We start from the raw sequence: 17,823 nt of genomic DNA, 5'->3' as shown, positions 1-17,823 counted from the left end.
AGATTTACGACTTAGTCGCTAGTTCTGTAGTAAAACGCACCCCTGGGGTATAGTAACAAAAGCAGGACATTTTAGGCAATCATCTAATGTTATGGAATAGTAACGGCAGTTTCAATATGAGAAGGAATTCGGTAAATATGATTTACCAAAGTTGCGGGGTATTAAAAGCCTAATGTATTAATGAAGAATTTACTCGTCTTGATCAAAAAGTTTTAATTAATGGATACACCATTTTCCTTCCAGTAACCTTGAACCACAAATGACAAAAGCTCAAGGTCATGAGATATTTTCAGGTCACAGGCAATCCATGTGTCAAGTTTCAGCTTCTAATCATTATCCATTACAAAATATATGGCCTAGACATGAATTATGCAATTTTTTGGAGTGACCTTCAACTTGCACAAACGACCTTGGGTCAAGATCATGACACACCCTCAGGTCATATGCAATCTTTTTATGGAGTAGGGACTTCCCTTGTTTTTCCATAAGAAAGATAAAGACCAGACACAAATTATACAATTTTCTTTCCAGTGATCTTGTACTTGCACAAATGACCTTGGGTCAAGATCACAACACACCCTCAGGTTGTAAGCACCTTTGTGTGAAGTGGGGAATCGTAATGTTCCTACATTAGAAAGATATGGACCTAAATGATTGCACAGACAGACGGACAGACAAGGTGATTCCTATATCCCCAAAACTTTATTATACCCAAAAATTATTATAAATAAATGCATTTCTTTACTAGTTTTAAAAAGAATGACCTAAAAAAAAATCAAAACGAAAATCACACTAAATGGCAAAATACAACTTTAATAACATTTCTTTTATCAACAAGAGCTAATTGAACACTAAGCATAGCAAATTCATTCTTAATATAAAATAGATAACATTGACTGAATTCATTTACCGTAATTAACAATAGCTTAGCCAACTACGCTCTTGCTGTAGATCTTTATCATTCCAAATTCACCTTCATTTTAACTTCATGTACATGCAAAACAGAGCATGAAATGGTTAAATCCTTAAGGATATTGTACATATATGTACTAGTAAATATTTCATATGGAAAGATCATTAAATACATGTATATAACAGCTAAGATCTGGCATTATTTTCATCAATTTTTTAGCATTCATGTCACTAGGCAGTCCAACATGATATACACGAGACACCAAGTCTGTCACTATAAAAAGGCTTTTATCAGGTTTATGTGTATCATGAAGGCTAACAGCTGAGCTTACAGCTTTATTTTACTTGTCATAAAAATTTCTTCATAAGACAACCACTATTACAATGAATATTCAAAATCATTATAAAGATACTAAAAATTACTTTTAAAGCAAAAGCAAAAGCTCCTCTGTCTCTCTCTCTAGAAAACTAACAAGTAAATCAATGCACATATACTACATTTCTGATCTGTCTCTAGTTCTGAATATTATAAAATTTCTTTTCATTATAGAAACAAGTCAATTTACACTAAAAACTTCATACATTTCATTTTTGAATCCTACTGTTTAAGTAGCTTCAAGTTTGTATTTCTAACAAAGTCTTTGACTTGTTTCCAGGTTCAATTTTTCAAACTCTCTTCTTTTTGAAGAGCCAGGTCACAGTCATGTTTTTTGGCAGGGTCCTTAGATTTAAAAACTGGCCCATTTGCCTCTTAACTGCTGCTTTCTCAGCTGCTGTTCATTAGGTTTTCTTTTTCCACTTATTCTTTTAAAACCTGGAAGTAACACAACAAATTAAAACTTACAAGTTCAACTGCCTTAATCAAATAACATATTGACATAAAACCCAGCTTCAAAAATACATAAACATGCATTACTCTCTGCGTGGCTATTTTGTATGGCAGAAGCTTATACATGTACTTTAGTTTTTTGTTTACTTTCTGTTTTAATTCAGACAAATACCTCTTTGCTTTTTAAGTTCTTTGCTTGGGGGATCTTCTTTATCTCCAGTTCCAAACACCATTTCTAGACAATCTTAAAACAAAATCATAAGAAACAGTAGCTGGTGATGTCTGGGGTCACTTTGGTGACTGCAGACCAGGATCCATTATTAGGGTCCCTCATTTCAATATAGTAAGCTGTTAGAGGAGATCTGCCATCACTCTTGCTGGGTTTCCAGGCTAACACCAAAGAGGTTTTCTGAATGTCTGAGAGTATGACTGGACCAACTGGTGGCGACGGTTTTTTCTGAAAATGCACATAAAATACACTTTTTATATGCATTTGAAAAGAAATCTCAACAACAGAAAAAAATCAAAGTACTCAAAATACATGATGTGTATTGAAAACGTTTTCATGAAATGGCATTGTTACAGACTAAATAAACTCAGTGCTTTTGATGGCAGAGTCAGGCAGACCTAATCAAAGATCATGTAAATACAAAAATTTGGTTAGCCTTATTCATACACCAAGCTTTGTAAATACAGTGTATGAAGTGCTTAAACAATGAGTTTTAGCTCAAGTTTACCTGGAGGTCTCTTTGGAACAACAGACGTGTCCAGTTCACAGGTTTCTCCTTGTCCGTTCTGGTTCAGGGCAGTTATAGAAAAGAAATACTCTTGGACTTCATCAAGTTTGGGGACCTTGTAAGACGTCTCAATGGCCTTTAGAGTGGCCACCTCCTCCCAGTCACCATCAGAGCCTCTCTTCTGCTTCACCACATACCCTGTCACCTTGGAGCCTCCATCTGAAGACAGTGATTTCCAATCCAGTGTCACAAAATCGGGACCAAGTTTAGACACTTTGACTTGTCTTGGTGAAGATAAAACATCTAAAGAGAAACAAAGATATTTAATCAGTAATCATACATTATCTTACACACTTAAGCATACATTTCAACATATGTAAGCTCTTACCTATCTTCCTCTTAAGTCTCACAGGTTCTTTGGTCTCTAGTGGTGAGACTTGTCCCTCCTCATTAACAGCAGACACCCTGAACAGATAGTCAATGAGGTCTTTGGGAGAGTATTTGGTGGTGTTGTCATCCATCTTGGCCACTTTGCTCCATCTTGCTCTGGTGCTAGGTCTGGACTCAATAACATAGCCTGTGACTGGAGAACCGTTATCTTTTGTTGTTGGCTTCCATTCAAGTCAGCAGATGAAGCAGTGAGATTGGACACACTGAATGGTCCCTTAGGGGCAGATGGTTTGTCTAAAACAACAAGAAATCTGTGAGTCAATACACTGTACTCACTAGTTATACCCCACCCTGATGTGAATATACAAAATAAACACAGTCATAATGTAACAGAAAGTGGACATTAGATGTGCTCAAAAATGAATCCCATTAAATGGAATGCCTACCACTTAACAAAGAGTACATGTGTTAAAATCACTCGCATCTGCGATGAGCAATTTCTGAGAAAACTGTAATGAAAATTTATTTTAAATTCAAGTCTAAGAATACATTTGTCATTTCATAGGAAAATGACATCTCATTTGTACAAAAACCACTCCCACCATACATGTATGTCATATGCCTATACAATGAGTGTGTTAAAATCTCAAGCAACTGTATAAATAATAGTTGCCAATTTAAGAAGAATGTGACCGAAATTTGTTACCAACATACAGATGAACAAACAGACCCAGATGGATAAAACAGTATATCCCCCTCTCGTTTGAATTAGGGGCATCTCACTGGTTAGTAAATAAATTTAAAAGTAAAACAATATGAAAAAACCAATAATTCTGCAAAAAATGCAGATGTTCCTAGAATATAAAAACATAGGTAATCACAGATTACAAAGCTCATCGAGACGAGGCATCATGCACCCTTATGAGACATCACCTTTATGAGACCACCTTTATCATATTATATGAAAATCATACTTTATGATCTTGGATATTCATGGATTAAGAAATAAAGTACGAGTTTTCGTGAATGTTGCAGAATAACCTCCGAGGTCGAGAAATGTTGTTTTGAAATATAAAAGCCGAGGCTTTTATATTTCAAACAACATTTCGAGACCGAGGAGGTTATCCTGCAACATTCACGAAAACAAGAACTTTATTTCTATACTACTAACAGCCAGTATTTCTACAGATCGTTTCTCCTATAGAGAGATGATCTAGGTCATTTTGACGGCTGTTCCGTGTAACCCCAACGGTTTTGTTAGTAATGTTTACATGTGTATCGATCAAAGGAATCACATGCAGACGACAGACTTTTTCTTAGGATTTTAATACTCTTGAAGTTCACTTATCTATTGAATATCTTTGAATCACATTCCTAATATTTTAAGGGCAATTTAATACGATTATTACTACTACACGTTATATATTTTATGTAAAAACACGCAGTGAAAATGTGCCAGGGAGGTCCTAGGAACAACCGCATTGATCTCTTAAAAATAAACATTTGAGGCAATACACATTGTTTTGACTGGAACTAACACGTGAAATTGACATGGTTTTAAAACTTTTTACGGTTTGAAGTTGTACTTCCATGATCAGTGCGAGACAAATAGGTATTTCTGATCTAATAATTTACTGATGACGTTCGTGGTATATTGAAGAATAATGTCCGCGGCATCTCTTTGATCTCGGCAATAACTGTAGTAGAATGTATCATAAAATACAATACTATACAGAACAATATCATGATACAATATCATATCATAAAATATCAAAAAAATTGATACAATATTATATTGTATCATATAACTTTTTACAATATAACATATGATATATTGTATCATATTAAACAATAGTGTTTTATATCATACAATACTTAATCATAGGAATCATGTTATATCATTTAACAACAACCTCATCTTTCTATCAAGCAGGTTTAATTGAGGTAGGAGATTTCTTTAACATCGTTGATAATGGAGATCAGGCTCTGCATCTGAAGCAACCTCTGCGTTTCATTTATAATATAGTTAAATCAACTATGCAAGCTATCATCTATTACACATGTGACCTGTTAAAAAAAACTTAACCTTATCCAGCATCCGAAACCTATGGCTCAGATTCAGCATCCAAGCCTGTCAGGTGCATCAGTATCATAAGACGCATCACCCACGCAAGTTTGGTGAAGTTAGGACCAGTAATAACTAAGATATCATCATCAGAGGGCACCAGCAATTAAAACCTTAACCTCCTCCAGCATCCGCAACCTCAGGCTCAGATTCAGCATTCATGCCTATCATGTGCATCTGTATTATAAGACGCCATTCATTCAAGTTTGGTGAAGTTAGGACCTGTAATAACTAAGATATATTTTTTAGCATCCTTGATAATGGAGATCAAGCTCTGCATCTGAAGCTTCCTCTGCGATTCTTTCATATTACAGTTTAATCAACTATATAAGTTTGAAATAGTACTATTATCTATGTAACATGTGACCTGTTAAAAAAAAACTTAACCTTATCCAGCATCCGAAACCTTTGGCTAGACAGACTCAGCATTGATCAAGCCTGTCCAGTGCATCAGTATCATAAAACGCACCATCCATGGAAGTCTGGTGAAGTTAGGACAAGTAATAACTAAGATATCATCATCAGAGGGCACCTGTTTCAAGAACTTTAACCAGCTTTTAAAACCTTAACCTCCTCCAGCATCCGAAACCTATGGCTCAGATTCAGCATTCAAGCCATTCAGGTGCATCAGTATAATAAGACACACCATCCACACAAGTTTGATGAAGTTATGACTATAGGCGTAGCTAAGACATAACATTAGAGGGCACCTGCTCAAAAAACTTTAACCAGCTCCAAAAACCTTAACCACCTCCAGCATCCAAAACCTATGGCTCAGATTCAGCATTCAAGCCTGTCAGGTGCATCAGTATCATAAGACGCACCAACCATACAAGTTTGGTGAAGTAAGGACCAGCAGTAATAAGAAATTATCTTCAGAGGGCACCTGCAACAAAAACATTTAACCAGCTCTTAAAACCTTAACCACTTCCAGCATCCGATACCTATAGCTCAGATTCAGCATTCAAGCCTGTCTGGTGCATCAGTATCATAAGACACACCATCCATGCAAGTTTGGTGAAGTACTGACCAGCAGTAACTTAGATATTGCTATCAAAGGGCACCTGCAACAAAAACTTTAACCTGCTCCAAAAACCTTAACTTCTCCAGCATCCGAAACCTATAGCTCAGTTTCAGCACTCAAGCCTGTCTGGTGCATCAGTATCATAAGACACACCATCCATGCAAGTTTGGTGAAGTTAGGACCAGGAGTAACTTATATATTGCTATCAAAGGGCACCTGCAACAAAAACTTTAACCTGCTCCAAAAACCTTAACCTCCTTCAGCATCTGTAATTTAGGACCCAGATTCAGCATCCGAGTCTTTCAGGTCCATAAGTAGGTCAATATGCATCATCCATGCAAGTTTAGTGAAGATAGGACAAGTAATAGCTTAGATACAGGACCTGCAACAAAAACTTTAACCAGGTCCGGACGATGACGCCGGGGGTATAGCATAAGCTCCCCTTGACTTCATCTCAGTGAGCTAAAAAGGAATGTTGTCAGTAATAAAGACCACTGTAATATTACAATTTAAGCTAGACTTACTAGGTTTTGTTTTCTCCTAAATAAATTGATTTGCATTCAATGAATAATACAAAATCTGACTATTTATTTTTAAAGAATATGCCGGACACCAGCTTCCTTGTGATGGAGGATTTACCTATAAGTTATCAAAATCCAACTTTTAAAAGCAAATTTTCACTGTACCTTAGAATTCCATGGATAAGACTTGAGTCCATAGTCATATAATAGCTAGCTCTTCTCCCTCATGTATATCTCTGTTGTGAATAATAGTAAAATTTGATAGTCAACTAAAGTTTTGTAACCAATTACTTTAATTTATTTAAATAAGTACATTTCATTTTACACTTGTTGACAGGGTATAACATGTATAAGGACAATAGGGGTGAAATATCATGATACAAATGCATTACAATTCACGACAAAATTAATTTTGATATTCGGTTCATTCTAGATCAATTTCGATTTAATTCAATTCAAAATTAGTGAACATATTTCTGTATAAGACATTCATTATGATTGGTTACTGTTTGTCAAATAATTAATACAATCAAATTTCATGCAACATAATGCCCCTTTAGAATGGACATCAATGTTACTACACATACTATAATTTACCGATAAAAAAATTGAGTTGATATATTGTTAACATTTTAATTGTTACCACATTGGACCAGTTTGAAATGATATCAAAATACCATAACATGGAAGACATAGCATCTTCGCTAGCCAAATGTCGGATTCATTATTCTCATCTCCCCCTGGGCAGATTTAGCCAACTTCAACATAACTTGCTTATTAATAATGACTTTTCAGGGCATCCAATCAAATTGTTCATTTTATTCAGCTTATTCACAGTAACGGCGGCGCAAAGTGATACTTGCTTTTATTGCACGAATCCAGAAAAATTAGTTTGAGGAAGATATATACATTTGGCAGTTTTTACCATGTATCTCAAGTTATCTAGTACTTCCTGCACCTACAGGATGAGCTGAAGAGAAATTTATTTTCGGTATTTGTTGTGACATACTTTAAAGTGATGCTGTACGAACAATAAATAAGTCAGAAGAACCGCTATATGGCATTATATGAATTACACTAAATCTGCCAAGGGGGAGATGAGAATTTCAAACCAGAGAGTTAACATTTAAGATATTCTTAAAATGAAGAAATTAAATCTCAATAAAACATTATTTTGCTATAAAACAACGAAATTTCAACCCCACAAAAATTTGTGCTTCAACAATATACAGAGCCTGTTTCCATATATGTTTACTCAATATGTTTACCAAGTTGAGAAAAACCACAGTTATAATAAATCTTTTCAGTGAAACTTATATAATGTACATGACAGAATAATGTTGATAATGTATTGAAAAAATATTTTTTTGTTTTCATTTTCTCCTCCTTTGGGACTTAAAACTTTTGGGTTCATAAACTTAAAAATAAAAAAAATGTTGGCCTAATCATGATAATTAATTCAGTACCAGTAAGCCTAGTACACGGTAAACAGGCAAAATTATTTTGTAAATACCTGGTTCCAAAAAGACATAGCACTTAATTCCCCTATTAATTTCATTTTGCAGTTGATCTCTTTCTTGCTCCCATGGTTCACAAGCCTTCCCAATCTACCATCTTCTTCTGATGCATCAACACTATAAATGATCGAGTTAAATTAATTGCTTCCATTAATAAAAGATTCATACAGTGCTGCTATCGTGAAAGTTGACAAAACTATCCTATCCTATCCTATATCCTGTATCCTGCATCCTATCCTGCAAATAAGCTCTATCCTATCCTATCCTATCCCATACTTTCAAAATATAGGAATGCAAGTTAAATGAAACGAAATTTAAAGATAAAATGATTTTATTAATTAATGTAGTACTCAAAATGAATAATTAAATCTTAAAACCGAATATTCATCGAGCGGGATAACTTACTTACCTGTGCTACGGTAAAATTAAATCGTACGCGGGATGGACACAATAACGTAAACAAACAGGTAAGCGATTAGATTTTTGATTTAATTATATTTATGCATAAAAAACAGATAAATAACTTCGATGCACTGATTGAGGAACTGTTTAGTCACATATTTTTTTTCAAATTATTTTCTTATCACATACAACTGAGCGTCATTCTCATTATTCGAGCGATTTGTTCGGCGATAAATGTAAACACGATCTGAAAATAAGTAATTCCTTTAGGAAGTTTATATCGTTTATAGTTTAAACCACTCGGAGGTATTTTTAAAGTATAAATTCTTAAGCATTTATAGCTAGCTAACATTTATTAATTCGATATGTTCAGGTTAATATCGGACAAAAATATGCGTCCCTGTTACTTGGCTTCGAAGAAATTATATTAAACGTGCATCAATGTCTGATTCTTGTAATATTACATGTTTATCTTTTAAAATGCCAAATTAGTCATTTATAAATTCAAGCTTTTATTAATTTGCAAACTTTAAATGAAGTAAATACAGAAATATATTTCTGACGTTGTCAAATGTTGCAACGAATTTTCGCAGTAACTCCGTACTTGCGTACGCATTGACAAAGATGTAGCGCCGACATTTTAGCGCGCATTTATGTTATGCACCACGTTCTTGATATAATAATTATTCTTAAATGGTTTAACTTGTTAAACGTTTTAAATTGACGTTGAAAATACATTGTTTAGCCAATTTTCGTTTCGCAAAATAACTCTGAAATTTATACTCGAATCTGATTGGCTACAGGATGCAGGATAGGATAGGATAGGATAGGATAGAACTTAATTTTTATATTTCTATCCTGTATCGTGCATCCTGCATCCTATCCTATCCTATCCTTGTCAACTTTCAGGATAGCAGCACTGTACCTAAATATATGTTTATAATACTACAATAACTCATTTTCTTTAGTAAAAAGTTGGATAGAGCCTTTGTTTAAATCAAAGAAATAAAAATAATATAGGCTTGTGTAAACTATTATACATTAATTTTTTTAAGACATGTTAAAAATTTAAAAATATATACATCTATCAGACATGCATGTTAGGCCTTACAGTACTTAAGTACTGTAAGGCCTAACATGCATTTCAGATAGATGACAATGTTTTTATATTTTTTCTTTCTCTGTCACACAAACAAGTAGCAAGTGCATGCAAATAATTCCTGGTTATTGTATTATATATAAACATAGTACTGCACAACACACTCTCATTAATTATTATAATATTATACAGACTGTTGTATACTAGTAGTTGTGATGTTTCTTCATGTATGTGATGAGGAGTAAATTTTAGTGTATTAGTTGTAATTATTATAGTGATTTTAGAATGCGTTATTCAGACAATTCAAGCTGTACGTGTTAGGGTAATTAAGAATGAAGCAAATTAACGTCTAGAGTGGTCAAGTTTTATGAGTTAGCTTTTGATAATCGGAGCCTTGCATGGGTGCTATTGTTTGCAGAATGTCCTGCCATTTTTAATTTCAAGCGTTTTTTCAACGTTGATGTAATAAACAGACTTGTCCAAACGTTTCTCTGACTAAATTTTTAAAAAATAGATGATCTGAAAAAAAAACGAAAATTTAACACCCTCACTGAAAAATGGCAAAAAAAAAAGTTTTGAGATGGCAGTATTTTTCAGGGTTGGTTGGGAAAGCGGAAACAAACCTATTTTTTCTTTAGGCATTTTAAGATTTTTATAGAGTTAGAGTGATGTAGAAATGGAACTAGTTTATCAATATATAGATTAATTGAAGCTAATGATCTGAGATAGTCATCAATTGGAGCCAGAGTAGTATAACAGAGAGGGGATTTTTATTTAAGATTCAAACAGTGCACAGGAATAAAGTATGTAATTTGACTTCCCTCTGGGATGATGTAAAAAAAGTTGTAAATAGATTCATTTGTCTTTGCGAGATTCAGTGATGGAAAAATATGTTTTAAATTAATTACCATAAGAGAAATGACAGCTATCTCTGTGACAACATTATTTAGTCCATACAAATAATTAGTACAAGCTAGGTGTTCACTTTTCTAAAATCTTTGAATGTTGAATTTTTCAACTGCTGGAACCCTTGACTACCACCATAAAACCAGCCAAATATGTTTAGCTAAACTTGATTAAGCCATGGCCTGCAGGCATTAAACCAATATCCATATATTTAGGTACGTAAGAAAACAAAAAAGTATTTCATGAGAATCTAGACACTTACCACAAATCTCTGTAAACGAAATCTGTAGCCAGATAAGAACCCTTCTTCCAAGTTCTCACCTTCCTTCTTTGTTATAACCTTTCCTGTATACACTAACAAAAAGTCGCCTGCATTTCTGCGGACAGTTGTTCTGACTCCTCTGCCTATAATACATAATATAAGCGTACAGGAAGCTACATGGAAATTATAAAGAAATTGTTGATTTCAATTTACATGTTATTGTCATATGTACATGTATATACTACATGTATTAGATGAATTGCACTGATATCATGTCAAAGAATTTGTACAAATGAAAATTTTTGTATTTTTGCAGAACAGTATATAGCTCCACGTGAAATTCAGGTTGACAGACCGTAGAGCTACAGTTCCACCCATGCAAAAATTGTATATTTATTGCACACAAAAAGTTCCACATGGTTTTGGACTATTTAAACTAATTTAGGAACATCTTCTGTGAAAATTTTAATACCGAAAATGTTCTTCCACAATGATGAATCCACAGTAGTCACTAGTCAACTGAATTTTTTATTCAATATTACATGTACTTCCTTGGAAAATGAAGTTCCTTGGTTTTAAATTTAATGTATATATATTTGTGCAGCTATCAGCGGGCCATATAGCAGAATTTATTTATAATATGGAGTAATACCTGTTGATAACCATGAAGCACGCAAAAGAAATAGGATTCATGAAATATTTAACTCACAACAGAGGAATAATACCAACTAGATTGGTCTCCAAACAAAATTCAGAAGTTTAATTTAGGGCAATTCAAAAATTTTTCCTTACCTTTGTTCTCAAATAAACTTATATTAAATCCTGGTGGATCAATATTCTTTTCACTCCATTTCCTTGACTCTTCAATGGGATTATAACTCTTTTTCGATCTTTTCTTGACATGGTTTTCAATATGCTAAAGCACATCCATTATTTTGTTTGTTTACTGTTTTCCACACTGCAAAGATTGAGAGATTATAGTAAATCCCGGTAGTTTATAAAACAGTTTTCTCTGTGTATAATCACAAATTTTAAACTGATGATCATAAAAGTAAACAGAAAAAAACCCTTATCATTCTGTCGAATAACAAGAAACTGTTAGATAACTTTTATAGGTGAGTCTAAATATTAGTTATGGGTGGGGGAACATAATAATGTTTATACCATTTGACTGTCCTTAAAGGCCGAACATTTTTACTGGGTGGTAAATATCAGGTGAGGGCGGGGCTTAATTTCTAGAGGTGTAGAAGCCTCCGGGGCTTGCAGTCTACCAGCGGTCGTGAACGCTGCTAATCATTAAACACAAGAAGCGAATTAATACACAGGAAACAAGCATTCTGAGAGTATTGCATAAGCAATACATGTCCCCTACCGGTTTGTGGAAATTGTGAAAACAATGCACTGTTATGCAGAATATCGAACCCAAACATTAAAAAATTGGAATATAAAAAATTAATTTTCTCGAAAATATGTCAACCAGACGCTAAAAAAGTGTAAACTTGATCTGTAGTTTGACATTTTGAAGCTGTTCAGCAAATTTCATATTATTTCTCAAACACATAAAGCAAAAAATTATGGAAAACTGAAGTGGGACAGACAGACGGACGAACACAGAGGAAAGCTATAGTCCCCTCCAGTGAAAACCAGTAGGGGACTAATAAATAATCAGTCAGAATTGGTCTTAGTTTGAATATGTTGTTGTTCTAATGATACAAAGCAATTTTTTATGGAAATGTTACGCATTGTCCGAATTACATGTGTGTAATGTACAATTTGAAAAATCATTAAATTATTTCTGCTCTAAAAATGTAACTAAGTACATCGTGTTTAGCACTTGACATTGTTTAGGAAGTCAATTTTCATAAATAGGGTTTGTGCAAGAAATAACAATAAGCCTCATTATTGTGAAAATGGGTTTCTTCTTTAGCTAAAAATTAAGTTTTTTCAAACATTATTTTTTAATTTACACCAAAAATTGTGTATAACAAATCCTGACAGTTAGAGCATCACAACATTCAATGTTTCAACAGTTCAATGTGTCCAGTGGGAGCTTCGTCAAAAGCAGGAGAGAGAGAGAGAGAGAGAGAGAGAGAGAGAGAGAGAGAGAGAGAAGAGAGAGAGAGAGAGAGAGAGAGAGAGAGAGAGAGAGAGAGAGAGGGAGAGAGAGGGGTTTAAAAACGACGAAGGATTGGGTACATCGTCTCAACGTCAACGAGTGGACTTCTAATCTCAGCGAGATTCGTCGAGACTGAAAAATTGTTGACGGACGTCTCTTCCGAATCTCAGACCAGTGCCACTCAAAGTGATTCGGGAAAATTTGCCCCAACTTCGGCCGGTTGTTATGTTAGAAATACGCTGAATTAAATCATCTGCTCGCTTCAGCTTTTTACTTTGAACATCCCTTTAACTCCCTATCAACATAAAATGTTACGTTCCTACCGTTAAAAGATTTATATCCCACAAAATATGAACTTGTTTATTTTTCAATTCATTTCCACACTCATTCACATCTCCAATGCTGAAGAGTTCCAGTCAAGGTCACAAATAGACTGTTTCAGAATATGTCGTATTCGTAGTTTTACATAGAAAACTATAATGGGGCAAACAGAAACTTTATAAATGCATTTAGATGTCAAGTTATTTGCCAAAAAGATAAAATATGGAATTTATAAAAAATAAAAAGGAAATATCTGGTATTTATAACTATAGTAAACCATTTAATTTTATAATGTAATATTCATAAATGATAAGGTTGAAACCTTTGAGTGGATAATGTTAATTAATGGTTAATAATTTAAACTGAAAATTACGGAAAGCTTTTTTCTATATGTTCGCTTTGTTTTGAAAACAATTTAATCCAATGAGGATACGAGCAGCGGCTTTTTTTGATTCTGAATAAACGTTTTTATAGCCCTAATTTTATCAAAAGAATCTTATTTATAATTAATAATTAATCTTCTAAGTTGGCCATGCAGCTACATGTTGGCAATCTGAACACTATAATATATGTGTTGAATCCACTGAATGCGGTTTTTTATCTTATATAATTTGAAACTTTATTTACAAAAAATCGCTTTAAAATTATGTTTTAATATTGCAAACGGACCTTGAGCGAACACATTTCAGGGCGAACGGAAATTAGAGCGAACGGCGTCAAAGGGCGAACGCGTTTTAGGGCGAAGGAACATATGGATATATATGGATATATATGGATATCTAGGTATATTGAACAGTACTATAAGCTACCAGCCTAGCCGCTAGGTCTTTAAATTCAGCCAACCACTTATTAAACCGACATATTTGGTTAATTTCAAGCGGAAATATAACGTACAGTACAAGTTAAAATTCATAATAACTTATCCTATGAACTAAATATAACTAAATAGGATAAATATCAAGTTTGGTACAAAGTGGTAACTGAGGTAGCAATTTCGAGTTTGATGCTAGGTATATCCACGTAGCGGCTTGGCTAGCTTTCTGTTCAACAGCGTAGCTGTTACATGTACATGTACGTAGCCCCACGTAGCCGCTACGATCCTGAACGCAGCCCTGCTATGTTTTTTCCTCTTTTATATAATTTTATACTTTATTAAAGCACATGTTATTTTATTTATGCAAATGTTTAGACAGATAAAATGAAAACAGCAATATTATTAAACGTAATATAAATTAAACTGTAACATTAAAGGTAAGTCATGATTTATTTAAATTGTGTTTAAAAAAAATGTACGCATTAAAACCCTAGTTACAGCCTCAGACGAGAAGATACACCTCAAATAATCAATCACAAAAATTAAAATCATACACAACGATATATTTCACAAAAAATAAAATGATGGATACTTATAGTCATTACATAATTAAATTTTGATAATTGACGCTAATTGTAATGCCTTCATTTTTTTCCAATTGCCAGCGGTTACAATGTGTTTTCTTTTTTTGTTGAGTCTTTATATTTATATGTGTGTATTAAATTCGTTGGTATCTTTTCATTTAATAATCTTTTACGCCTTGCAATTGGTATGTTATATATTGATTGTGCATTTATAGCTTAAATTGATTCGTTGATATATTTTCATTTAAAAAAGGACAAATTTCTGGGATATCATATTAATTCATATATAAGTTGTATGATGTAATGATATGCAAACAGGCGCGGATGATATTGATACATGTATATTGTGTTTACATAGTACAAACTACTTCAAAATCAACAATGTACAAACTATAATGGTTATAACACGTTTTCATGTCATGATAGCTAGGTTAGCAACTTCTCAAAATGAAATTATTGCTTTTATTTTCCTCTACATGTCCCCAGTACTTGCTGATTACATGTTTACATGCCATTGGATATTTTCTTTAACGCCATGGAATTAATATTTGTATGGCATATTTATTGTGCATATCTAGCTTTTCGTTTGATAACACATTAATTAATATTGCTCTGAAAATTGCACATCGTCTGTATGTAATAAATGAATACAATGATCATCCTGCAAAGACAATGGCTGTTAATATGGATGCCTATAGAGGATAATGAGCAATTTTTGTTGTGACGTCTTTAGTTAGTTGTATGAAATTGTATGTGATGGTTTATGTACATGTATACTATTAACGATTTTAAGTAAATACTGACTTATACTGTTGGAAATAATTTACCATTATACCAGTTTATATCGATCATACACGGCTTCTTGCACTGTATTTGTAACTGAAGGTATGATTCAATTTAATCGATAAAACAAGTATGGATGTAAATTTCCGTTTGTTGATTAAATTCCTTAACATATTTATAACACACACTATGCGATAAAATATTTTTTAAAAACCAAAACAAATAATACTTACCTTTATCTTTTTACGCGACATTGATCGTCCTTGATATCTGTATGTTTTCAAGCGCTTATATGATCCAGATAGAATGTAAACTTCCGTTTTAACCCGCGCATGCGTGTAACCCTTCGTGGTGTGTATACCGCCATGCTGACGGGCTGATAATTATATACACACAACATACACAAAACGGAAAAATACTTCCAACTGGTCCATGCACCAATTTTCACATATATGGTTTATGGCATGATTTTAAGCATTTCTAAGGTGAAATTCAAGTGAGGACCAGATTTTTGTCCTCACTTGAATTTTGTGTTCTCAGTTGTTGCTGTGTAACTTGACGTCGGCTCTCAGTTGCCAGTGTTTACGAACGCACACACACACACACACACACACACACACACACACACACACACACACACACACACACACACACATGTATCAACCCCTTTTTGGGGACCTTGTCAAAATATCTCAAATTGGGGACCAAGAGATTTCACATCATAGTTGACATTGTTCAACTCATTTTATTCTGTTTGTATCCTGATTTGAGTAGATAAAGTGAATCGTTGTGTTTAAACGAAATATCAATGGATTTTGAAAACGGGGACCCGGAAGTGCCAATCTGAGGACTTGAGTGTAAAGTATGGGGACCCTGCTCCTTATAATCAAACAAAACTGAGGACCTTATCTAGATTAGACTAAATTCTTAAAAAAAATAATGGAAACGTTCATTGCAGAAAAAACTTACACTACCAACGTTAGCGTTTTATGTATCTTTTCTGCAATGGTGCCATCTTAATATCCCACATGGATCCCCATTTTTTGAGGATTCATACAATGATATATGATTAATTGATAATTGATCATTTCAACATTCAACAAATGAGATTTAAAACGTTTGAAAAATGTTATGTGATTAAAATCTTAAATCGCGAGGAATACTTGTACCGATAACATAAAAACCTGAAATCCTAATCCTCACATAACTACGTGTATAGTTTGGGAACTTAGGCATGATAAATTTATTTATTTATTTTTTAAATATATTTAACTGAGGGCCAATAACACACACAGTACACCTTTTGATATTGACATATGAATCCAATTTAAATTAAACTGAGGACAAAACACACACAGTATACACTACACTGAGGACCTAATACACACGGTACAACTTTGGGGACTTACACATGAACAAAGTATACACTAAACTGAGGACCTAATACACACGGTACAACTTTGGGGACTTACACATGAATAAAGTATACACTAAACTGAGGACCTAATACACACGGTACAACTCTGGGGACTTACACATGAATAAAGTATACACACTAGACTGAGGACCTAATACACACGGTACAACTTTGGGGACTTACGCATGAATAAAGTATACACACTAGACTGAGGACCTAATACACACGGTACAACTTTGGGGACTTACACATGAACATAGTATACACTAAATTGAGGACCCAATACACACGGTACAACTTTGGGGACTTGCACATGAATAAAGTAAACACTAAACTGAGGACCCAATACACACGGTACACGTTTGGGGACTTACACATGAATATAGAATACACAAATTAAACATTGCAGACTTTAACAAATATTAAGCTTTATATTGAAATTATGAAATATAGACGATTAAAGTCACAATTTACTGAACTTTCAAACGTTTCCAGGGCAATTTTGCACCTTTTTTTCGCCGATCCTACATTCACCACTAGAAGCAGTGTGCATTTAGAGAACATTAACATGACAAATTATGCTGTAAAACCTTCCGAGATATCTAATTCTGGTCCTAATACTGAATTTAAAAAAATCATACATGTACAATTGTAATTTCTTTTCCACTTGGATCCACGGATTGTCAACATCCCCACTTATTCATTATGCTTACAAATCTGCCTGATAAGAAACTACAGTATTGCGCGAAACTTAAATGGCAATAAAAATTATAATTTATAAACTTTTGTTCAGAGTATGTGCTAAAGGCTATTCAAGGTATTAGCTGAAAGTTGCATTATTCTTCTTCCGTATTTATTATAACAAAAATAAGTATTTTAATGTCATTCAAATCAAAATTTTAATTGTACGCAGAATGATCACAATACAACGTTTTGGCAGCACAATAAATTTCTGAACATTACAGCTCATGTGAGCCTCGTATTAACATATTTACATTTTTGATGTAATGAATAAATTTCTTACTGCTCTACAACAAATTAACACTTATATAAGTAATCAAAAT

General features: G+C 33.6%; 1 protein-coding gene across 1 annotated transcript; it reads right to left on the bottom strand.

The window, feature by feature from the left end:
- Positions 1–793: 793 nt before the first annotated feature.
- Positions 794–13,281, bottom strand: LOC128173464 (twitchin-like). Its single transcript, XM_052839153.1, has 9 exons — positions 13,164–13,281; positions 11,517–11,682; positions 10,725–10,867; positions 8,052–8,172; positions 6,704–6,774; positions 2,867–3,162; positions 2,479–2,781; positions 1,914–2,198; positions 794–1,726 (listed from the first exon to the last, which is right to left on the bottom strand). Exons 6-8 carry the CDS (start codon positions 2,997–2,999, stop codon positions 2,110–2,112), a joined length of 525 nt encoding a protein of 174 aa, XP_052695113.1. The 5' UTR covers positions 3,000–3,162; positions 6,704–6,774; positions 8,052–8,172; positions 10,725–10,867; positions 11,517–11,682; positions 13,164–13,281; the 3' UTR covers positions 794–1,726; positions 1,914–2,109.
- Positions 13,282–17,823: the final 4,542 nt, after the last annotated feature.

This window comes from Crassostrea angulata, chromosome 2, assembly GCF_025612915.1.
Source record: "Crassostrea angulata isolate pt1a10 chromosome 2, ASM2561291v2, whole genome shotgun sequence".
Taxonomy (NCBI): Eukaryota; Metazoa; Mollusca; class Bivalvia; order Ostreida; family Ostreidae; genus Magallana; species Magallana angulata.
Note: the sequence above shows the minus strand (reverse complement) of the source record. Positions and strands in the feature narration are given on the sequence as shown.